We start from the raw sequence: 26,095 nt of genomic DNA on the forward strand, positions 1-26,095 counted from the left end.
GGCCCACAGTAGATAATATAACTCACCTGCACAATAAGAATGCAGATGCCGAAGATCCCAACAGAAGAAATGTTACTTCCCACCCATCGCTTCACTTTCTCATAGCACGGCTGAAATATGAAGAATGCGTGACCATTAAAGAGTGAAATGTGATTCAACACAAAGATCCGACAGTTTAGCTGAACAGGAAGCACTGAGTTACATAACGGGAATGTATTGCCAGTATTTCATTTTCTTTATAAAGCTAGATATTGAAATATACTACTTTTTTCTAAATTGTTTTTATTTCCTGATTGTAGATTTTTTTTTATCTCCATTTTCTGCTGTAATCTTAGGGCTCGTTCACATTAGTGCCCAGGACTCCGTTCTGCAGGTTTCCGTTTCCTGCACAAAACAGGGACAGAAGATGGAAACTTGAAAACGGAGTTCAGGCACTGGTGTGAACCCAGCGTTAGCTGAGCTTTTCCTCTGCTCAGTTATCAGCAATCGGTGATTCACAGCCATAGGCAGCAATAGACTGGAGCTGACTCATTGGGAGAGTTTACTAGGCATGCACTGTGCTAGGAGGTGGAGCAGATAAACTGTGACATCATCTATTGTAATGACAGGTCACTATGAGTGTTATCTATAAAGGTATTAAGTTCTATTACAATACAGTCTGTGAAATAAATGAGTTGACTGTTACATAGAAAAACTCTACAGAATGGGCAAGTATCATTAGCCTCCCCAATTCCCTAGCAGTCCTGTTTGTTTTAGTGGCTACCTGGGCTTTATACTGTCAGATGGCCAGTGTCAGCCAGGAGCAGAAGGCATGGGGTGTGATAGGTAAATATATACAAAAATTGGAACAGCTCACCCACTGTGTATATATTTCTCCAGGTTGTCGGCAGTCCGGCATAAGGTAACAGCGCACGTGTGGAGCAGTGCGGGTAGGATAGCGTATATAGGAAGAGTTTAATCAATTCAGCACCATTAGGGTGCATTCACACTACGTTTCCTGAAGCTTATTCTGAACGTAAAACACGTTCAGAATAAGCGGCGTATAAAGCAGTTCCATTCATTTTTATGGGAGCCGGCATACGAGCGCTCCACATAGAAATGAACGGGCTGCTTCTTTCACTGCGAGCAGTCCCATTGAAGTGAATGGGAAGTGCCGGCGTATACAGCAAGCTCTGCTCATGCCGAGCCGTACACGCTGGCACTTCCCATTCACTTCAATGGGACTGCTCGCAGTGAAAGAAGCAGCCCATTCATTTCTATGGGGAGCCCTCGTATGCCGACTCCCATAGAAATGAATGGAGCTGCTTTATACGCCGCTTATTCTGAACGTGTTTTACGTTCAGAATAAGCTTCAGGAAACGTAGTGAAACGTAGGAAACGTAGCACCCTTAGAGTTAAAATCCAATATCTCTATTTTACATACGTTAAAAACTTATTGGTACATAGCAGCTGTTATGTACTGAAAAACTTTTAACCCCTTAGCGACCCTTGACGTAACTGTACGTCATGGGTCGCATGGGGATGTATGGAGCGAGCTCACACGCTGAGCTCGCTCCATACACGGCAGATGCCGGCTGTATAATACAGCCAGGACCTGCCACTAACAGCAGCGGTCGGTGCCCGAGCCGATCGCTGCTGTTAACCCTTTACACACTGCGGTCAAACGCGACCGCAGCGTGTAAACGGCGCCGGCGGCATGGGCGCCGCCATGTTTCCCCGATCGCCGCCCTCCTGAACGTCACATGAGGGCGGTGATCGGTTGCTATGACAGCCGGAAGGCATCGTCTAATAGAAGTGCTGGGATTCTGCTATTCACTGCAGTACTGTAGTATTGCAGTGAATAGTATGAGCGATCAGACTCCCTAGGTTTCAAGGTACCTAAGGGGTCTGATCATAAATGTAACAGAAGAAAAAAAAAAGTTTTTAAAAGTATTAAAAAAATTAAAAAAATATAAAAGTTCAAATCACCCCCCTTTCCCTAGATCAGCTATAAAAGTAATTAAAGAACATTAAACATAAACATATTAGGTATCCCTGCGCTCCAAAATGCCTGAACTATTAGAATATTAAAACATTTATCCCGTACTGCGAACGGCGTAGCGGCAAAAAAAATAAAAACAGCCAAAAAGCGTTTTTTTCAACACTTTGCCTCCTATAAAAAATTGAATAAAAAGTGATCAAACCATCAGATCTTTCCCCAAATGGTATCAATAGAAACGTCATCTTGTCCCGCATAAAAAGACACCACAACCAGCTCCATACATGGAAATATGAAAAAGTTACAGGTGTTAGAACATGATGACATAAATTTTTTTTTCTATTTTGCAAAGTTTATCATTTTTTTAAAAGTATCAAAAAATTTCAAATACTATATAAATTTGGTATCACCGCATTTGTACTGACACGTAGAACACAGGTAACATGTCATTTGTACCAAACAGTGAATGCTGTAAAAATTAAACCTATAAGAAAATGGCGCAAATTTTTTTTTTTCTCCAATTGCGCCTCATTCTGAATTTTTTTCCAGCTTCCCAGTACATTGCACAGCATATTGAATGGTGCCATTACAAAGTACAATTTGTCCCGCAAACAATAAGCTATCATGTGACTCTGTGAACTGAAAAATGAAAAAGTTATGGCTCTTGAAATGTGAGGAGGGAAAAACGAAAATGCGAAACCAAAAAATGGCCTGGTCCTTAAGGGGTTAAAATATGTGAAATAAAGACATTGCATTTGAACCCTAATGGTTCTGAATCAATGAAACTTTTCCTATATATATGGGTGTGATACTGTGCTCTGACACTGTCACTGCACACCTGACTACATATCTTAAAGTCATTTTTAACTAAACATATACTTGCATAGTCTTTAGAAAGGCTATTCCACACGTACCTTTTATATGTAAACCACCTCAGTAGTTTTTGAATGAGCCTGTTTTTATTACTCATATGCTAATTAGGCTCCAGTGTGCACAGGAAGTTCTCGGCGAGCACTGTCTGCTATGTGTGAGAGCAAGGAGATGAGTCATCAGCAGCAGCAGCCTGTGCTGTACACACAGCAGAGAGTGCTTTCTGAGAACTTCCTGTACTCCCTGGAGGCTAATTAGCATATGAATAAAAACAGGCTTATTCAGAGACTACTGAGGCGATTTACTTAGAAAAGGTACGTGTGGAATAGCCTTTCTAAAGGCTATGTAAGTATATGTTTAGTTAAAAATGACTTTTCCCAATGATAGAGCCCCTTTAAATGTGTCGTTCGGGATAAAGCCGAATCCCTACACAAATCTAAACACCCTTTACAAAAGTTTATAAAGGTGAAAGGTCCTGTTTAGAGGCCCCTTTTCAGGGCCCTATCCATAGGGGGTACAGAGGTAGCAGTATTTTGTTTCTGAAGGGGGAACAAAGACCCCTTTGCTACATAAGGGTCCATTCACACAGAGTAACGTGCCGCATGATCTGGCACATATACGGCGTGTGAGACTTTGCGCATCGTAAAAGCTCCCATTGATTTCAATGGGAGCCTGGATCGTATACGCCACATTATTTTGCGGCTGTGATTTTGCGCCTGTAGTGGAAAGTGCCAAACCATTTTTTTCACTGTTTTGCCTCTAATAAAAATTTAAATAAAATGTGATCAAAGCAATAGCAATTCCCCAAAATAGTATAAATGAAAAGTACACCCGGCCCTTCAAAAAAAGATGCCCTATACATCCCCGTACATGGAAGTATAAAAAAGTTACAGGTGTCAGAGTACAGCAACTTTTAGAAAAATTTTCTGCCACCATTTTGCATTTTTGTTAAGGGGTTAAAATGTAAATAAAAACATATACATTTTGTATCCTTTGAATCATACCGGAACATAGAATAAAGGTGACATGTCATTTTGGGTATAAAACTATTTTTGGATATTGAGGAATTCAATCTTGATAATGGCGGTTTAATCTTGATAATGGCGGTTATGTGTACTATAGCTGTTCTGCTTTTCAAGGCTATGGGACACCACTTAATCAGCCATAACTTCTTCTATCAAGAATACGCCATAGGCATAGGTTAGGTAACCCACAGGTCTTAAGATATGCCATTGGCTGAGAGTTGGCAAAAACTGCAACCAGTCCAAGAAATACTGAGAAATGAAATTCCCGGACACCAGTCTGAAAGATTTTAGCAATCTGTTAATTATTAGGACAGGAGAAAAATATGCACTACCATGTTTAACTCACAGAGGATTGCATAAAGCCATAACAACACTTTGCTGTAAGAAGTATTAGCTCTGTACGTCTCTCTAATTCACTCACAGCAACCAGAGCTCTTGAAAATATTAAGGATTTAATGACACAAAGTTTAATTATACACAGATTTATTTGTATATAATTAAAAAATGTCTTAAAAAGAAAACAAAAAAAATATGGCCAATTCAATACTTTAGTAGTGACTGTTGTAGAGCATCATGGAGACTGTTTTCAAAGACTATAATTCCCCTGACCGTGAGACATACACGGCTTTGGAGAAGGAGTAATTGTGATAGCGACATGAGACAAGCGTGGGAGAATAGGAGCTGGATGTGATCAGCTGCAGCAGGCAGACACATTATAGAACAGACGTGGGCAGCAGACAATGGCAGGGCGGGCGAAATGGTCTGCTCACATCCCTTCTTTCTAAATCTAGAATTAACCATGTCTTCAAAATAGGACGCAGTCTTAGACAACGAGGAATGGTTCAAGATACCTAGCCTTAATATATGCACCCCATATACTGTGCGCCCACAGCTAGATCCAAATCATCTCATTTAGAAGGGATGGAATATAAAAATAAATTAGCTGGCATAAATAAGTCACCATATTGTGCATAGCTTCATATTATCTAGCACAAGCTTTCAGACAGCCTGTGTTCTTCATTGGCGGTATAATTTTACTACAGATTGTACAGTAAATACTGGAAAGAGAGGACATTGCAAGACTGTCAGATTACAATGAAAATCTAAATAGAGCGTGTAAATGACGATGTTTTTTTGGAGGGGCACTCACACGTTTGATATCTGTTCTTCAAAAAAAGTCCTTCCTTAATGGAGGTCCTGCGATTCAGAAATCTCAGGTGTCTGTGTACCATTATAACTATTTTGCCCTTCAGGATACAGCAACTTTTTGTCATTCACACCTCCCAAGAGCCATAGTTTTGGCTTTTCCTTCAAAAGCTTTGCTTGTTGCAAGGTGAGTTTTATTTTTTAATAGCATCATCTTAGACGACATACACCCATGGCTGTTTTAACACATTGGTAGGCCAGTGCAAAGGTTTCATTAATGACCCCCTCCCCCTTCCCCCATTACCACCTGCTATTGCAGCATTCTGAAGTAAGCTGCTATTAATCTGTTTGTCCATTGTACCTGCAGGTTGTGTTAGTATGTCCCGTCTTACATGTTTTATGTTCAATGTCCATGTTACACAGCTTTACCTGTATATTTTTCCCCCTTTCAGTTTGAATCTAGTGCCTTGGTTCAGCCCTAGCCTATAACAGGCCACTTGGTGGGGTGACCGTTACATCCAGTCTAATGTGAGCAGGTATCCTGCACAGTGCATACTGTGCTGTGCAGAGGGAGAAACCAGACTGGACTCTAACGGTCACCAGGACAGCCTCTAAGAGAACTTCTTCATACCCCAGGCTCATCCAGAGACAGTCCCTGAGACAGGGAGATTATTTGGTACGTCTCCGAGAGATATCTGCCAGCTGTGCCAGTAGGAGCAACAGACGACCCTGACATTAGTAACTCAGTCATGCCTAGTATCCAGGTACCCAGACTCCTATCCAGAACCTAGACTCCTGAGTTGTGCCTGCATCACCATTCTGAACACCACCATACCAGCTCAGCTAGCAGAGGTCCCCTCTCCCAACTAGAAGTGCCCCGGGGGAAACACTACTACTACCACCACCATCCGGTAGTGCTGCAGGACCCCGCTTGACTGTGTCCGGCCCTGGAGTGGGATTGGGGTGCATGTGGAGTGTGCTCGGCCTTGCAGATGGCACAGTCACTGCCACCACTACTCCCATCCTCTGGTCTCCTCCACTGAGTTGCAGCACTATTATACCCCTCTGAAAGCTGCCAAAAACTGTAATTTTAAATGGTGACATTCAATGGGTGAAAATGTCTTATCTGACTGATATCTGTGTTATCTGAACTTTACGCCTGTCAGAAATGTTTTATACATTCATCTCTAGTAATAATTGTTATTACTTTTATTTTAGCAGGTAATGGATATCTCTAGAGGCAGTCACAGTATTTTACTCTATAAAGATCAGGTACAGGGCCAAATTTAAACTGTATAATAACTTGGTTATAATGCTAAATAGGACAGATTTACTGAGAAAACTTGTTGACAACCACGTAGAGGATGTATTCCAGCTATGTTAATTGTTGGTGGTTTTTCTTGGGTGTTTAATGTGATTTTTGGTGTTTAAATAAAAATGCACTTCAGATCTTTTGCTACTATAGTTAAAAACTAAATAAAAAAACTAAAACAGGAAAGTGCAAAAGAATGAAGAAAGAAAACCATATTAAGGGTGCATTCAGACTACGTAACGCCGGGCGTGTATGAGAGCCGTACACGCCGGCATTACGGCAGACTGCCGAACACTTCCCATTCACTTCAATGGGAGCGCTCATAACAGCGGCGTTTACGAGCGCTCCCATTGAAGTGAATGGGAAGTGTTCGGCAGTCTGCCGTAATGCCGGCGTGTACGGCTCTCATACACGCCCGGCGTTACGTAGTCTGAATGCACCCTCATGCTGAGCACGTAGCTGGGTATTTATCAAATGGAATGGAATCAATCCATAGACAAGTACACACAGCAGACAGAGAATGGTTACTAGACCGCCGGCTGTGCAGCCTATTGACAATTCCGATGCACATATTGGACTGGAGCATTCACTACACTTCTCAGCCAATAAATACATACGTTGCTAAGTATATACATATAGTACTTTTAATGTCAATAGATGATGCAATTTATTCCTTGGTCTGATGGAGTCAGAATTGGGCCATGTAATATAAAATAATGAGCACAATGAACAATGCACAATGAGATTTTCTAATTTCTTAGTCTATATACATACAAACATATATGTACAGGTCCATGGATGGATGACACATGGATAATGTCCTTGTGCTGTCCGTCACCTTCACTGAGCCATACATCTCATTAATGAGCCAGAGCAGGAACAAGGGACCTGTCCTGAGTTTTTCCCCCACATAAACCCATTATAGCTTTGTGTATGGGGCCATAAGAAAATAATGGGCAAGTGTGCTAGCTGTTAAAAGTGCCTCTTTAGGCTGGAAACTCACGTGGCACAAACGCTGCAGCAAAAATCGCAGTGTTTTACAGTCCCTGTAAAGTGAATTGGATTCTACAGAATCCCTTCTACTTTTGCAGACAAATATGCACAGCGTAAATGCTGTGATTTACAAAACTGTTGTTTTTGGAATTTGCAGCATGTCAATTATACCTACGGAAACGCAGGCGACTTCCCTATAGGTATAATTGAAGAATAATGTCCACAAGGTAAACTCTGCAGACTTCCTGTGAAAAAAGCGTTTTGGCTGATGCCCGCTACATGGGGCCTTACCTGGGAACTCCATGTGGAATACTGAAGTAATAATGAGTTTTCCTCTATCTACTGCACCGTGTATTTCTTACTGTATGCAGTTTATTGTCTAATAGCAGACGTGCTTCTATTCCTCAGCCACTACTATCTTCAGCAGTTTATCTTCAGACTAAGAGTTCATATTTATATCGATGCCTGGCTTGTGTTTTTGTTGTATTATTGACACTCTTTGTCTATAAACTGTTCCCTGCATTGGAAGTTATTAGGCTGATTTGTAGCAGTGTATTGTTATCAGTTCCACTGTACTATGTCTTTCTTTATTTGTGCTATTATAGGGTCTTGGGGGTAGTTTGGATGATGTTGGAACCAAACCATCTGAAGTAGGGCTGAGCGATTAATCAAATGGAAGCCTTGATAACCAACGTGATTTGGTTCGGTTATTACAATACTTGCGAGGTTCCATCTGCAGTTTTATTCGCACAGAACATGTCTGAGTCAGAACTATAACTATCAGAGCTATTATTATACTCTGGGGTCTTAATACTCTGGAGCATAATAAGCGGAGGGCCTGGGTGATCATACATAATATACAGTGTTACTCACCTCTTCTGGGCTCCAACATGGCTCTCTGTTCTCTTTGGCGCTTCTGCCTGACGTCGGAGGACATGAGGCCTGTGATTAGGCCTCAAAAGGTCACGTGGCATAAGTAGAGACCCCAGAGTATAATAGGAATTGTGATTCAACCATGTTTGGTCCAATCAAAAGCTTACAGGTGAACCATGTGAGGCGAAACTTACAAGGTTCACCCAACAAGTACTTGTACTGTAAAGAGGGAGAGGTTTCAATGGGACGTGGCCTAAATAATTGCTTTTAATCATAATTAAGGTAAAATGCTAGATTAATTGCAATTTTGATTTAGATCATAATTGTCCAGCTCTAATCTGAAGTGACTTGGTTCACCCAAGGACATATTGGCTGTTCATCAATATTATATGGAGCATTTTTACCCATTAGAAATGCTTTTATGATTATTACATTAAAAGTTATGTTTTATATTGCTCCCTAGCTGTGTGTGCTAAAAACACAGCTGCCACACTGACAAAGTACAAACTTATGTGCATGGGGCTTAGAAGGATGAGGCAGTGTTTATACTCCTATAGTAAGAGTTGAAGGTTGTCTTAGGCCTTGAGCTTGCTTGGTAGGAGTATCAGGACTGCCATTACCACACAACTACTGACACAAGCAGCCCCCTATATTAAATTTGAAGAAAAATGATTACGTCTAGAAGACTGGAGTTTATATTTCATGATTCCAAAAAAAGACTCCTCTGTTTTATATGATAAAAAATATGTAAATTATAGAAAAAAAAGAACCACAGAACATGATAGCCATTTTTTGTGACGTTTCAAACATACAAGGACACTAGAGAGCGCACTCACTGGACATAAGTTAGGCACAATGCTTTTTGGCACCTGAGAAATTAATGGCTTCACACATAACACTTTGGTGTGTTGAAATTGAACCATGGATAGATAGATAGATAGATAGATAGATAGATAGATAGATAGATAGATAGATAGATAGATAGATAGATAGGAGATAGATAGATAGATAGATAGATAGGAGATAGATAGATAGATAGATAGATAGATAGATAGATAGATAGGAGATAGACAGATAGATAGATAGATAGATAGATAGATAGATAGATAGAAGATAGATAGATAGATAGATAGATAGATAGACAGACAGATAGATAGATAGATAGGAGATAGATAGATAGATAGATAGATAGATAGATAGATAGATAGACAGACAGACAGACAGACAGACAGACAGACAGATAGATAGATAGATAGATAGATAGATAGATAGATAGATAGACAGATAATTTTGTATTTAGTTACCAGGGTTTTGTTTGAAGACTTCAACAGTTTCAGGTGTCTGGGGTGTTTATTTGTCTACAGGGTGGTCTAAGGTCTGTATTTATTCCTGGGATTGTATTTATTAATGTTTTTGGTCTAGGGTCTGAATTTATTTTGGTGTTGTTATAGATTCTGAGGAATTGACTCTCCTTATATACCTACAGAATGTTAGGTCAAAGTGACTCAATTCATCGCGCGCAGTTAACTTCACTCTACAGGCACAGCGTTTCTATTAAATGATAGGTTTGTAAGATTGGAACCAACCATTCTTTAAAGGAGTTGTCTGGTGGATAGAATTAAAAGGCTCAGACTGGGTTACAGAAATAAAAGAAGTAATAATCACGTAAGACCCTTCACTTCAAAGATTCCTAGGACTTCTGCCATTCTTTAATTCCTGATCCCTTCCCGCACACAGGAAAAGCTAATTTGGGTATGAGGTGGCCTATAATTGGCTGAGTGTCCAATTCCTATGTGTGAGATGGACAAGGAAGCAGAGACTGGCAGGGTCGGGGGGGGGGGGGGGGGGTTACTGGTAGAGTTGGAATGGGAGAGGCGGAGCTCTGAGATGAGGATTTATTTAAACCCAACGTGAGATGTTGAGTAATTAATGAAGATATGAACCAGCCCATAGGAAGTAGGCTTACTTTGTTTTTTTATATTTTTTTCTTGCTTTGAGGATTCTTTTTTTCTACATGTGGCCTTTATTATGTATTTCATCCCCTGCACCATTCAGACTTAATAATATATCACGCTGCCTGGCACAATATTACTTTGCCATCTCCCTCTTTTATTTTGAGTAATAAAATAAATTATAAATGATAGGTTTGGAAGTTTGGTACCAACCATTCCCTTTTTAAAGGCTCAGATTGGGTTACAAAAATAAAAGAAACCTTGTCCTCTCCATCGTTTTATTTTAAGTAATAAAATACATTGAAATATACAGAATCCTTGGCTTGTAGAAGACTAATTCAAAGTTCATAAAGGAACCAATCCTTGTCCATGTACATCGTCGAGAGTGTGCCAAAGTGTATATTAAGTTCACAAATAGTTTAATGTCATTTGCCAATGATAGAGACTCCAACTTGTGTGCCAAGTACAATATTGTATATTAAACAATCAGCAGAAATATCCAAGCACTGTCTGCATGGCTTCCACAGGTATGTTCACATGGAGTTTTTTGCAGGCGGATTTTGACACCTTAATGGGACATTTTGACATTTCAATGGGAGTCACTTACAGTTTTTTTCCACTAGCGGTTTCTCTCAGCTAGCAGAAAAAAAAAAATGCAACATGCTATCTTCACACGTCATCCGCAGCTCGAGACACCCTCCTGCTTAGGCTAATCAGGAGCGGGATGTCGCGATGGAATGCCGAAGTTTCCTCAGATTCTTCTTCTTCGTTTTTTGTATATAAAAAAAGCCTCTGCCTGCACTGTCTTGTTTAGGACTCCAAGGGATTTTCTCTGGGAACCCTGGTTTCTTCCCACACTCCAAGATTTACTTATACTAAATTTAAATTTAGATTGTGAGCCCTACTTGGCGACAGTGCTGACAATATCCCTGTAAAGTGTTGTGAAATATAATGGTGCTCTATAAGTAAATACATTTAGCCACATACCTATTTAACATGATAGGCACCAATTTTTTACATATATTTATATATTCTTATTATTTTATATGTGGTACTGTTATTGTGCACTGCATGACCAATGTATTATTTCTGTATTGCGTAGTGGTATTATATAGGCATTCAGTGCTGGAGTTGTTCAGGTTCTAGGTTGGACTCTGTATATCTGGATTATTTCAACACGGTTCGTTGATATCTGTAGAAATAACTTCCATAGTCTGGCACTATATGTTAGATGCTATATAACATTGCTATTAGCAGTTTTTGGTAGTATCATCTCAATACTCTAGGCATCATAGGGCTTTGTATTTAACAACTGTAAGGGTTATTGTTTCAGGACAATGTAGTATCATTATCTGTGGAATTATTATTGAGCACTATATGTGCCTGTTATTTGAGCATTGTAATGGTATTATCTGATCAATAAATAATGTTATTATTTGAATACTATGGAAGTATCTGAAAAATCCTTGTTGTTATTTTACTGTTTTTATTCTTTTTTTATATTATAACTGTAAAGTTTCCATACTTTACCTGCAGCCTGTTTTTCTTCTGAGCTGTTTTTTACTTCCTTCCTGAAAGTACTTTACAACTTCGCTCAAGCCTGCCATGTCTGATCTAATAATGTAGCAGGACAGTAATGCATAAATCAAATTCCCTGCAATCCAATAATGCAAGCACATTTGAGGAATTGCTGTGTAAGCACGTGTCTAACATTTCTGTGTATGCTGAAAAAAGGATATGGCTTTTGCTTCTATATCGAGGTGCTAGAGAGCGCTGGCAGCATGGCGCTCATTAATTATTCAGATACTTGATGTGTTTATGCTCAGTGGATGAGTTATTTAGAAAGGTGATGAGGTTTATCTATACTTTATTACTTTACTACATAGACATAAATAATATAAATGCAATGTAATATTTCCTTAGAAAGTCCAAATCTGCCGCACTGAGTGATTCATGGCTAATTAGTCAGATCATTGACTGTACTGGAGCTGCACCAATATGCCGTGACTAACATGTCCACTGCCAGGTTAGTGGCAAAGATTTATAAGGAGATTTAGGGCAACTGGGTGGTAACACAAGCCTAAGGGATAATCCATGATTCTCGACCCTTGTCATCTCACCATAAATAACTTGAATGAACACTTGCCTCTGAATTTTTAAGGACAGGTCCTGGAAGTTGTCGCTGCTCTGAAATTCTTAGTTATCAAGACAGGTAACATGCTGTATGACACCAATAATAACTCTGACTGCTTAAGTATGGAGATCTGATTCATTAAAAAGGAAGATCATGATTGTCACGGAGCAAAGGTATACGTCTTCCTCCGGATGGTCTTTTGAATCAACACGGACGCAAGAGGTCGGGAGACAACAGCAATTTATTGTAATCCACAAAGTTAGTAGCCGGCGGCGGTCACATCAACCGTAATAACAATAAGTCCACAGAAGTCACAATCCAATGATAACTTTGGTTCCTTGGTCCTGTAACTATATCCTGGCTCTCTGCAGAGCTGTGCACAGGCCGGCTAACACATACTAACTGCTAGCTACATCTATATACTAAACTGTTACTTCCTATATCTGGAGGTGGGAAGGGCTGAGTCACAGATCCTTCCCCCCTCACCTATGCCAAGGAGAGCAGACTCCCTGTCTCTTTTGAACAATGCACAGTCCAACATCTTCTTGGAGACACGGATCAGATTATCTCCACCCATTGTCCTCACTAGTTAGAGGTATTTGCATACAATGTGCTAACACACTAGACCCGAATCAGCCAACTACACACTGATGTTTACAACAGGTTAGAGAATACATTCCACATGAAATATATATTACACATTGCCTATTGCCGGACTCTAACCATCCCGTGACAACCCCTCCCCCTCTCAAAACATGTGCATGACACAATTGGCCTACACAGGTAAATTGGGGAATGCACATCAGTCTCTATAGCTCATATGTCCTCCTGCCGGGATAACCCATCTGCGTTCTGGTGTTGGCTCCCTCGGCGGTACTGAATGGTAAAGTTGTAGGGTTGAAGGGCTGGCATCTGTCAGAAAATCCGGTGGATCCATGTTGGCTTCTCCCTGAGCTTGGCTTCGGGTCACTGCTCCCACAAAGTGGCACTGTAGATTTCCAACATCGTTGCCTAACAGAACATCGGCCGGCAGCCCGCTCATCACACCAATTGTGCATCGTTTTGGTCCATAACCATAGTCGAGTTCCACGGTAGCTTTAGGAATACGTTTCCGAGTACCCCCTGCCAACTTGATAGAAATGCCAGGGCCCTCCTCTAGGGCCTCGGGTCGCACAACTCGGGGGTCCGCTACCGTTAGGAAAGCTCCCGAGTCCCGGAATCCAACAACTGTTCGGCCATCCAGTAGGACCTCCTGCAAGTGCTTCCGCTGAAGGTTTGCGGGATGTGTGGCGGAGGGCTGAATCCCATAGACCCCTGGAGGTGGAACAGATGGGTCATTCATGGAGTCATCTGGAAATGGGGCCAAACTTTCTGTCCTAGGGGTGGTTCCCAGGTAGTGAATAGGCCGGGATGCCACGGTGGCCCGTGCCCCCATGTTAGCAGGGCAACTAGCTTGCAAATGTCCAGGCCCTCCGCACCCAAAACATCTGCGCTCTAGCATTCTTCCAGTGGGTCGTTGTCTAGGGACAGGGTTGTTCATAGCTGGAGGCCGATGGGCTGGGGCAGGGGTAGAGGGGGAATTGTAATCCTGAGGCCGGGCACGAAAGGTGGGTGGCTGGATGAAGGGTGTCTGGCGGACTGTGGTAGTTTTCCGCTCCTCTGCAAACAACCTCTTCCACTGCGGCTTGATGGTCAGGCCCTCATCTGCAAGAGAAGCAGCTTGCTCCACTGTGGCTGGGTTCCGTTCCGGCACCCACTCACGGATCTCAGCGGGGCACTGGGAAAAGAACTGTTCCTTAAGTATGACTTGGAGGATCTTATCGACTGTGACAGCCTCCTCTCCTTCTAGCCAGCGCTTGCATGCTTGCTTCAACTTGTGGGCGAACATGTGGAAGGAGCTTCCCCCATTGTAAGACAAAGAGCGGAACTGAACTCGGTAGGTCTCTGGAGTGACTGCATAATACTTCTGCACCGCTCTTTTAATGGCCTCATAGTCCCGCTGATCACTAGGGTCCATGGCTCTGAGAGCTTCCGCAGCCCCATCTCGTAGGTGCCCCACCAGATACCGGACCCAATCCTTCTCTGGGACTTCCATCAGGCGGCACTGGTGTTCGAAGTCCTGAAAATATCCATCAACATCCCCAGCCGCTTCATCAAAGGTCTTGAAGTGTTTATGGGAGACATATGGTGGTTCTCTCACTGTTGGGCTGGGGGTCGGCGTTTGATTATAATTCCGCGTAGTTATCTCAGCCATTCGCATTTCATGCGCCATTCTTTCCTTTTCATGCGCCATTCTCTGTTCCTCCTTCTCCGTTTCCTGAGCCCTCTGTAATGCTCTACTCCTTTGCTCTGCAGTTGCTCCTAGCCCCAGCACTGCCAATTCCTCCTCATACAAAACAACCCATCTGCTCTTTTGGGTCTGTACCTGCCACTCCCGTATCTCTACTGTCTCCTGGGGGCAGCCCTCCTCATGGTCGCTTTGCAGGGTCATCTCCTCCAGTGCCTCGATCAGTTGATCTTTCGTTCTTCCCTGGTAACTCAGGTTTAGTTCCCGGGCCCTTACTTGTAGACTTGCCATAGTCCAGTTCCTGTATTCTGAGGTTGTGGCTCCATTAATCGCTGGGCTGCTGTAGTCCATCTCGCTGTCCGCTGTTGATCCCACCGCTGCCAACCAGTTGTCACGGAGCAAAGGTATACGTCTTCCTCCGGATGGTCTTTTGAATCAACACGGACGCAAGAGGTCGGGAGACAACAGCAATTTATTGTAATCCACAAAGTTAGTAGCCGGCGGCGGTCACATCAACCGTAATAACAATAAGTCCACAGAAGTCACAATCCAATGATAACTTTGGTTCCTTGGTCCTGTAACTATATCCTGGCTCTCTGCAGAGCTGTGCACAGGCCGGCTAACACATACTAACTGCTAGCTACATCTATATACTAAACTGTTACTTCCTATATCTGGAGGTGGGAAGGGCTGAGTCACAGATCCTTCCCCCCTCACCTATGCCAAGGAGAGCAGACTCCCTGTCTCTTTTGAACAATGCACAGTCCAACATCTTCTTGGAGACACGGATCAGATTATCTCCACCCATTGTCCTCACTAGTTAGAGGTATTTGCATACAATGTGCTAACACACTAGACCCGAATCAGCCAACTACACACTGATGTTTACAACAGGTTAGAGAATACATTCCACATGAAATATATATTACACATTGCCTATTGCCGGACTCTAACCATCCCGTGACAATGATAAACAGAGCTAAAATCTGATGTAAATAAGTCAGACCTGGTTCACATCTGCATTCTGTATTCCGGTCCGGAAATCTGCATAGGGTCCCCCGAATGGAATACCGAATGCACATGTGAACCAGATCGCATTCTCATCCATGTGACACTTAAACAGAAGTTCTGCAGCTTTGGAATTATATTCATGATTAAAAATAACACAATAGGCGCCACCAAATAGGGAAGTGATATAGTATATGGGATTTTGAAAAAAGAAACAGGACAGTTAGAGTGGTTCAAAGGATTTTCCGTTATCTAGACTTAGAATAAAACAATATGAGATGAGCAGTGGAGAAAACTGTGATAAGGCAGGTACCATACGTCAGTGAAACCCTGCAGACTTGTTACTAAGAAACTAGGTCAAATGCTGGAAGTATAATGGCTCAGAGACAAGGCTCAGGAGACAAAGCTGGACATATAGAGGCCAGTGCGGCAACAGAGATAATAAATATGCAATGAAAAGAAACAACCATAACGTACTGTAGTTGACAAATTTACCACATTGGAGCAATGTGGTTGTATGACTTCATGGAGAAACAATGTCATTTTTGTCGATCCCCATTCAGGTTAATGAGACAGGGTTACGCTTTCAGACACAGAGTGATTGAAGAGAAAAGTGTGTTTTTGGAAAAGAAGCAGACTTTTTTTAAAATCTCATATGGACCCTTTAATGTTGGAGTTGAGCAGTAGCCACATCCAAAAGAGCACATGGTGAGTACACACCAAGAACCTCTCTGTATATATATTTATATGTGTTTGCAGAAACACCTAGCCACTCCAAATATATACCGGGTACCTACCGGTAGCCACTTCCAATACAGTCCTATGAAAAAGTTTGGGCACCCCTATTAATCTTAATCATTTTTAGTTCTAAATATTTTGGTATTTGCAACAGCCATTTCAGTTTGATATATCTAATAACTGATGGACACAGTAATATTTCAGGATTGAAATGAGGTTTATTGTACTAACAGAAAATGCGCAATATGCATTAAACCAAAATTTGACCGGTGCAAAAGTATGGGCACCTCAACAGAAAAGTGACATTAATATTTAGTACATCCTCCTTTTGCAAAGATAACAGCCTCTAGTCGCTTCCTGTAGCTTTTAATCAGTTCCTGGATCCTGGATAAAGGTATTTTGGACAAACAATTCAAGTTCAGTTAAGTTAGATGGTCGCCGAGCATGGACAGCCCGCTTCAAATCATCCCACAGATGTTCAATGATATTCAGGTCTGGGGACTGGGATGGCCATTCCAGAACATTGTAATTGTTCCTCTGCATGAATGCCTGAGGATTTGGAGCGGTGTTTTGGATCATTGTCTTGCTGAAATATCCATCCCCGGCGTAACTTCAACTTCGTCACTGATTCTTGAACATTATTCTCAAGAATCTGCTGATACTGAGTGAAATCCATGCGACCCTCAACTTTAACAAGATTCCCGATGCCGGCATTGGCCACACAGCCCCAAAGCATGATGGAACCTCCACCAAATTTTACAGTGGGTAGCATGTGTTTTTCTTGGAATGCTGTTTCTTTTTGGACGCCATGCATAACGCCTTTTTTTTATAACCAAACAACTCAATTTTTGTTTCCAAAATGAAGCTGCCTTGTCCAAATGTGCTTTTGCATACCTCAGGCAACTCTATTTGTGGCGTACGTGCAGAAACGGCTTCTTTCTCATCACTCTCCCATACAGCTTCTATTTGTGCAAAGTGCGCTGTATAGTTGACCGATGCACAGTGACACCATCTGCAGCAAGATGATGCTGCAGCTCTTTGGAGGTGGTCTGTGGATTGTCCTTGACTGTTCTCACCATTCTTCTTCTCTGCCTTTCTGATATTTTTCTTGGCCTGCCACTTCTGGGCTTAACAAGAACTGTCCCTGTGGTCTTCCATTTCCTTACTATGTTCCTCACAGTGGAAACTGACAGGTTAAATCTCTGAGACAGCTTTTTGTATCCTTCCGCTGAACAACTATGTTGAACAATCTTTGTTTTCAGATCATTTGAGAGTTGTTTTGAGTAGCCCATGATGCCACTCTTCAGAGGAGATTCAAATAGTAGAACAACTTGCAATTGGCCACCTTAAATACCTTTTCTCATGATTGGATACATCGGGCTATGAAGTTCAAAGCTCACTGAGGTTACAAAACCAATTTTGTGCTTCAGTAAGTCAGTAAAAGGTAGTTAGAAGTATTCAAATCAATAAAATGATAAGGGTGCCCATACTTTTGCACCGGTCAAATTTTGGTTTAATGCATATTGCGCATTTTCTGTTAGTACAATAAACCTCATTTCAATCCTGAAATATTACTGTGTCCATCAGTTATTAGATATATCAAACTGAAATGGCTGTTGCAAACACCAAAATATTTAGAACTAAAAATGATTAAGATTAATAGGGGTGCCCAAACTTTTTCATAGGACTGTATATACTGGGCATCTAGCCACTTCCAATATATACCAGGTATCTAGCCACTCCCAATATATACTGGATGTTTCTTGGTGTGTACACACAATGTGGTCTTTTGGATGTGGCTACTGCTCAACTTCAACATTAAAGAGTTCATATGAGATATAAAAAAGGTCTGCTTCCTTTCCAAGAAAGGGCATTAATACACCAAAATGTTGCATATTACTATCTTGATCATTATTAGAGATGAGCGAACACTAAAATGTTCGAGGTTCGAAATTCGATTCGAACAGCCGCTCAATGTTCGTGTGTTCGAACGGGTTTCGAACCCCATTATAGTCTATGGGGAACAGATACTCGTTAAGGGGGAAACCCAAATCCGTGTCTGGAGGGTCACCAAGTCCACTATGACACCCCAGGAAATGATGCCAACACCTCTGGAATGACACTGGGACAGCAGGGGAAGCATGCCTGGGGGCATCTAACACACCAAAGACCCTCTATTACCCCAACATCACTGCCTAACAACTACACACTTTCCACATTCAAAAAAACCTCTATCAAAGTGGGAAAATACCTGGAAACCTTCTTTACTCCCCAAATGGATGGACACAAACCCCAATTTAAGCTCAACAAACAGTAACAACCACCCCTTTAAATCACGTTCCCCATGACAACCACAAATGGAATAGGCAATGGGAATTCCAAAAGCCCTCACCCTTAACTGTCATTTTGAGTGTGTGTGTGTGTGTGTGTGTGTGTGTGTGTGTGTGTGTGATGTGGTAAGACCTTCCAAAATTCACTTTTCTAGCCCTTAACATGAGCCCTTCCAAACAAAGTTACATGACCTTAAGCTGAGCTACCAGCAGAGATTGAGGCCCTTGGCATGAGTAGAGCCTTGCACCAGCAGTGTTTTTGGCACTTAGGGTGAGTTGAGCCTTGTACCAGCGTGTGTCCCTTAACATCAGGCGGGCCCTAAGTTCTGCGCTTTGCACAAAAGTTCCACATTAACTAGGCTGAATGGTACAAAGATTAGTAGGCCCGAGAACCAGGAACAGGTCTTGCAATGGCTGTCGGATAACGCTTAAAGCACATTGTCCACCAGCCAGTCAGCCTCTACCTCCTCTTACCCAACAGTCTTGTCCTCCTTCCACCCAAAATTCCCAATCTTCTCAGAACAATAACCCCAACTGTCCCTGCTCCCCAGAGCTGTTCTCCCTTCCTTTGACTGTACCGCAACCTGCCCCTCCATTTCGCGATTCCACGGACCTAACAGACGAGTATCTGTGTCCAGATGCTCAAACACTAGAGTCTCCTCCATTCCATCTCCGGTCGATTTGGTGGCGGATGACCAGCAACCCACCCTCATCGACGACGATGAGACGCAGTTGCTGTCAGGGCAGCCAGTTGACATGCGCATTGTGCAGGAGGAGGAGGCGAGACAGGAGTTGGAAGAGGAGGTGGTGGACGACGAGGACACCGACCCCACCTGGACAAGGCAGATGTCAAGCTGGGAAAGTAGTGTGGATGTTGAGGCAGGTGCAGCACCAAAAAGGGTAGCTAGAGGCAGAGACATGTCCAGAGGCAGAGGTCAGCTGCTTTGCCGAAGCCAGGCCAGACCCGGAATGTCCGAAGATGTTCCCTTTTGTACCCAGCCCAGAAAAACTCCCCCATCGAGGGCACGTTTCTTGAAGGTGTAGAGTTTTTTCAAGGAATGCGCCGAGGACAGATATAGTGTCGTCTACACAATTTGCCTCTCGAAATCGAGTAGGGGCCCTGAGAAGAGCAACCTGTCCACCACTTCAATGCACCGTCATTTGGAATCCAAGCAATGGAATCAGTGGCAGGCAGCAACGGCAGGACAAACGTCGCCCGCCGTTCATGCCACTGCCTCTGCTCACAGTGCTGGCGATGCACTCCAGAGGACGAGCCAGGACATCACTTCATCTGCCTCCGCCACTTTGTTGACTTCTCCCTCATCCTCCCCTGTTTCTGTCTTATCTCCTTCTCCTGCACCATCAAAGGCACCATCAGGCGCTTCTTTACAACAACCCACCATCTCTCAGACATTGGAGCGCCGGCAGAAATACACCGCTAACCACCCACCCACGCAAGCCTAGAACGCCAACATCGCTAAACTGCTGGCCCAGGAGAGGTTGGCGTTCCGGCTTGTTGAAACTCCCGCCTTCCCGGACCTGATGGCAACTGTGGCACCTCACTATGCCGTCCCTAGCCGTCTCAACTTCTCCCGGTGTGGCGTCCCCGCCTTGCACCAGCACGTGTCACTCAACATCAGGTGGGCCCTTAGTTCCGCGCTTTGCTGCAAGGTCCACTTGACCACCGACACTTGGACAAGCGCCTGTGGTCAGGGATGCTGCAGTGCTTATCTTTAATGACAGGCAGGGTGAATGTGGTGGAGTCTGTTCCCCGGGTGCAAACTGGGGTGGCCTATCTCCTCTCCCAGGCCAAAATTCATGGCAGGAGTAGACTGAAACCCTACGACGCTGCAACCTCCACCACAGCTACTAGCGGCAAACGCTAAAACACTGGTGTGGGGAGACGTCAGCAGGCGGTGCTGAAGCTCATCAGCTTGGGGGACAGACAGCACAGTGCCTCCGAGGTCAGGGATGCCATCCTGGCTGAGATGGCATTTTTTTTTCCCTGCTACACCTGGGGCCTGGCATTTTTACGCCTGTGATAATGGCTGGAACCTGGTAGCGGCTCTGGAGCTTGCCAGCCTCCAACACGTTCCATGTTTGGCCCACGTCTAACCTAGTGGTGCAAAGTTTTTTAAAAACATACCCAAATGTACCGAAGCTACTGTTGAAAATGCGGCGCTTGTGCGCCCACTTTTGCAAGTGCACAGGAGTCGCTGCTAGCCTAAAAACACTCTAGCAAGGCCTACATCTGTCCAAACACAGGCTGTTGTCCGTCATTCACACACGCTGAAACCCTACAATACCATATCTTGAGCAGGGTGTGTGAGCTGCACAGACCTTTGATGGAGTTCCATCTACAAAACCCAAGGGTTCCTCAAAGTCAGCAACCAAAGTTTCTGCACCATGAGTTTCCAGGGGTGGCAGAGTTATGGCTAGGGGAAGAGGCATGGATAGGGATGATGTCTAGGGGCAAAAGCAGTGTGGATGTGGAGGCAAGCTAAGCAGGAAAAACTGGGGGTACAAGCTAAGGCATGGACTGGGGTGATGTCTAGGGGCAAAAGCAGTGTGGATGTGGAGGCAAGCTAAGCAGGAAAAACTGGGGATACAAGCTAAGGCATGGACTGGGGTGATGTCTAGGGGCAAAAGCAGTGTGGATGTGGAGGCAAGCTAAGCAGGAAAAACTGGGGGTACAAGCTAAGGCATGGACTGGGGTGATGTCTAGGGGCAAAAGCAGTGTGGATGTGGAGGCAAGCTAAGCAGGAAAAACTGGGGGTACAAGCTAAGGCATGGACTGGGGTGATGTCTAGGGGCAAAAGCAGTGTGGATGTGGAGGCAAGCTAAGCAGGAAAAACTGGGGGTACAAGCTAAGGCATGGACTGGGGTGATGTCTAGGGGCAAAAGCAGTGTGGATGTGGAGGCAAGCTAAGCAGGAAAAACTGGGGGTACAAGCTAAGGCATGGACTGGGGTGATGTCTAGGGGCAAAAGCAGTGTGGATGTGGAGGCAAGCAAAGCAGGGAAAATGGTGGCTAGAGGCAAAGGGATGTCCATAGGCAGCAAGGGCAAAGATGCAAAACTCTCCCGTTTCAAGAATTTTCCTGACTTGTTTCCCCACAAAACATTCCTGGGAGGAGGGCTGAAACACCACCCTCCTCCTCCTCCGCTGTTAGATTTACCCCAGCTACGAGCTGAAAACGCTGCAACACTGGTGTGGGGAGACGTCAGCAGGCTGGGCTGAAGCTCATCAGCTTGGGAGACGGACAGCACACTGCCTCTGAGGTCAGGGATGCCATCCTGGATGAGATGGCAATTTGTTTATCCCCGCTGCCCCTGGGGCCAGGTTTTTTAGCTTGTTGGAGGGCTCTGGAGCTTGCCAGCCTCCAACACGTTCCATGCCTGGCCCACATGTTCAATGTAGTGGTGCAATGATTTTTAAAAACATACCCCAAATTAGCTGAGCTAAGGGTGAAAGTGCGGCACTTGGACACCCACTTTCCCAAGTCTACAGTACCTGGAGCTAGCCGCAATACACTCCAGCAAGGCCTACATCTGCCTGAAGCACCTACTGTTGTGCGAGGTCACCACACGCTCTAACCCTAGATACCGTATGTTCAGCAGGGTGTGTGAGCAGCAGAGACCTTTGATGGAGTACCAGCTACAAAACCCAAGGGTTCCTCAGAGTCAGCTCCCTCACTTTCTGCACCATGAGTTTCCATGGGTGGCAGACTTATGGCTAGAGGCACAGGCATGGATAGGGGTGATGTGTAGGGGCAAAAGCAGTGTGGATGTGGAGGCAAGCTAAGCAGCAAAAACTGGGGGTACAAGCAGCCGGTGACATCATCACTGACAAGCACAGCTGTCTGTCAGCTGACAGGCTGACTTTCACCAAAATGAACAGACAATGGATAGACTCATCATATACATGTCAGTTACATGACAAATTTAGTGCAATTTGCAAGTCCAAGATGGTTTGGAGATCTGCGGAGAGGAATCTCACCACCTCTTGCGGGTGCCATCATTTGGAAGGCAAGCCCTGGGCTCAGTGGGTGAGAGCAAGCGCAGGATAATCGTCGTTTGGCCTGGCGGCCACTGCCTCTTCCACTGTTGACAGGGCTGGCGCTGCAGTCCAGACCAGGAGCCAGGACACCTCCACATCTGCCTCTGACACTTTGGGGAGTTCACCCTTATCCTCACCTTTTCCTGCCATTTCTCCTTTTGCCCGCGCCATCATGCGCCTCTTCCCAGCAACTCCCCATCTCCCAAGCCTTTCATTTCATGCTAAAGTACAGCGCAACCCACCCACATGCCCAAGGCTTCAACGGCCTCATCTCAAGAAATCTGGCCCAGGAGATGTTGGAATCCCGGCTGGGGGACACTCTGCCCTTTTTGGGCAGAGTGTCTACTGCGCCACCGCACTGTGCCGTCCACACCAGCACTTTCCCCCAAACATGAGGCGGTCCCTAAATTCAGCGCTTAGCCCTAAAGTTCCATGTGACCAGTTACGAATGGACAAGTGCATGCGGACAGGGACGCTACCTTTCAATTTGGGCACAGTGGTTGAATGTAGTTGAGGCGTGGACCGGGTCGCAAAATGTGGTGGCCTGACTTGTCTCCCCACACAACATTCCTGGGAGGAGGGCTGAAACACCACCCTCCTCCGCTGTTAAATTGACCCCAGCTACGAGCTGGAAACGCTGCAACACTGGTGTGGGGAGACGTCAGCGGGCCGTGCTGAAGCTCATCAGCTTGGGGGCCAGACAGCACACTGCCTACAAAGTGAGTCATGCCATCCTCGATGAGACGGCAATGTGGTTTTTGCCACTGCACCTGGGCCCAGGCATGTTGTCATGTGTGATAATGGCCGTAACCTGGGATTGGCTCTGTAGCTTGGCAGCCTGCAACATATTCCATGCCTGGGCCACGTTTTTAACTCATTGCTGCTAATCTTTTGAAAAAGGTACCCCAATGTTCCTGAGCTACTGGTGAAAGTGTGGCGCTTGTGCGGATAGTTTTTAAAGTGTATAGTTGCCGCTGCTAGCCTCTATGCACTCCTACAACGCCTGTACCTGCTGGAACAACGGCTGTTGTGCGACGTCTCCACACTGCTGGCACTAAACATATCATGTGTTGAGCAGAGTGTGTGAGCAGCACAGACCTTTGATGTAGTTCCAACTCCAAAACCCTCGGGTTCGTCAAAGTCAACTCCCTCAGTTGCTCAACCATGAGTGGCCATGGGTGGCAGACTTATGTGAAATCCCATCCCATCCATTGCACTGGACACGAAACATTAGCATGCGCTCAGCACAACTTCGGATATGGCAGATGCGTTAAGCAGGGTGCAGGGTACAACACAGACCAGGCCCGAGCACCAGGAACAGGTGTTAGAAATACTGCAGCATCTGCCATTTCCTTCCAATTTTGGGGTTTTGGACCCGCCACCGACTTGTCTGGACCTAAGTGGGGATCATGAGACACAGTTGCCATCAAGGCAAGCTGTGGTCATGTGCGGTTTGCAGTAAGGGGGCAGTGCGCAATTGGAAGAGGAGTTGGTGGATGACGAGGCCACCGACCCCACATGGACAGGGGTGATGTCTAGGGGCTAAAGCAGTGTAGATGTAGAGGGAAGCTAAATCAACAAAAAACCTGGGTAGAAGCAAAGGCATAAACTGGGGTGATGTTTAGGGGTGAAAGCAGAGTAGATGTGGAGGGAAGCTAAGCAGCAAAAACAGTGGGTAGAAGCAAAGGCATGCAAAACTCTACCCTGTTGGAAGACTTATTCTTAGGTCTGGAACACGTTAATGGCCCCCCTGGACAAATTACTGCCACTCAGGGGCCTAGTGTCACCAGGAGGGACAAGTATAGGCGCATGTTGTGGGAATACCTGGCCGACACCAGCTCTGTCCTCTCCGATCCCTCTGTGCTCTACAGCCTAAACTTATTTTCTCATCTTTTTTTCTGAACTGCACATCTCTTGCCTGCTTCCTTTGGGATCTTAGAAATGGTGGTCCACTTCCACAGATGGTAACTTCAATAGACAGTGTAACGGGAGTAGCTGAGGGATCGCTGTCTTAACCACTTTTTGGCACAAAATTAACTTCCAAAGCCAAATATGGTGCAAGTATATGATGCAAGGACACCTACACACCTATCTCTGACACATTGGGGAGTTCACCCTCATGCGCCCTTTTGGCCTGCACCATCATGCGCCTCTTCCCAGCCACTCCACATTTCCCAAGCTTTTCATTGCAGGCAGAAGTACAATACAACCCACCCCCATGCCCAAGCCTGTAACAGCCTCATCGATAAACTGCTGGCCCTGGAGATGTTGGTGTTTGTTTATGCTTCTGGAGACCCAGGCCTTCCGTCAGCAGATGGCAGCTGGGGCACCTCCCTATGCTGGGCCTAGCCGTTACTACTTCTCTTGGTGTGCTGTCTCTGCCTTGCGCCTGCATGTGTCCCATAACATCAGTCGGGCCCAGAGCTCTGCGCTTTGCTGCAAGGTCCACTTGACCACCGACACATGGACAAGCGCCTGTGGTCAGGGATGCTGCAGTGCTTATCTTTAATGACAGGCAGGGTGAATGTGGTGGAGTCTGTTCCCCGGGTGCAAACTGGGGTGGCCTATCTCCTCTCCCAGGCCAAAATTCATGGCAGGAGTAGACTGAAACCCTACGAAGCTGCAACCTCCACCCCAGCTACTAGCGGAAAACACTGTAACACTGGCATGGGGAGATGTCAGTAGGCCGTGCTGAAACTGATCAGCTTGGGGGACAGACAGCACAGTGCCTCCGAGGTCAGGGATGCCATCCTGGCTGAGATGGCATTTTTTTTTCCCTGCTACACCTGGGGCCTGGCATTTTTGCGCCTGTGATAATGGCTGGAACCTGGTAGCAGATCTGGAGCTTGCCAGACTCAAACACGGTCCACGCATGGCCCACGTTTTCCAACTTGTTGGTGCCATGTTTCTTTGAAACCTACACCATTGTGCCTGATATACAGGTCAAAGTGGGGCCATTTTCGTAAGTGAGAACTAGCCTCTGCTAGGCAGAAAACATTCAGAGCACACTCCTCTCATCTTCGCACCGTTGGCTGGCGGAGGAAGACGAGGGGGTTGGAGTGGCATCTGATGTCCCTATCCCACACGAGGCTAGAGGGTGCACTTCAGTGCATCCCATTGCTTCACCACAAATGGTGTGAAGGGGAGTGGAAAATGGAGGAAATGGAGAGTGACCCTTACAGTTGGGGCCAGCAAAGGCATGCCAAGTAACACACTGGCACACATGGCTGACTTCATCTTGGGTTGCTTTTCAACACATATTTCACATCATGAAGAACAAATAATACTGGATTTTTTCAAGCCTCGAACCCCGGTCTAGGTCTAATGTCTGTTCCTTTCTTATATTAGGGGAGAGGGAAAAAAAATTACTTCAGTGATACGTTTAGCGTAC

General features: G+C 44.8%; 1 protein-coding gene and 1 long non-coding RNA gene across 3 annotated transcripts in view; one reads left to right on the forward strand and one right to left on the reverse strand.

Moving 5' to 3' along the window:
- The window catches only part of LOC142210868 (uncharacterized), an 892,280-nt gene that overhangs the window by 545,019 nt on the left and 321,166 nt on the right, over window positions 1-26,095 (forward strand). The window lies entirely within an intron of this gene.
- LOC142210858 (tetraspanin-4-like) overlaps window positions 1-26,095 on the reverse strand; it is a 118,660-nt gene that overhangs the window by 3,844 nt on the left and 88,721 nt on the right. For both annotated transcript variants that reach the window (XM_075280324.1, XM_075280323.1), the window contains one exon: window positions 27-110. In XM_075280324.1, coding sequence (XP_075136425.1) covers window positions 27-110 — 84 coding nt within the window. The remainder of the gene's footprint in view (window positions 1-26; window positions 111-26,095) is intronic.

Source organism: Leptodactylus fuscus, chromosome 6, assembly GCF_031893055.1.
Source record: "Leptodactylus fuscus isolate aLepFus1 chromosome 6, aLepFus1.hap2, whole genome shotgun sequence".
Classification (NCBI taxonomy): Eukaryota; Metazoa; Chordata; class Amphibia; order Anura; family Leptodactylidae; genus Leptodactylus; species Leptodactylus fuscus.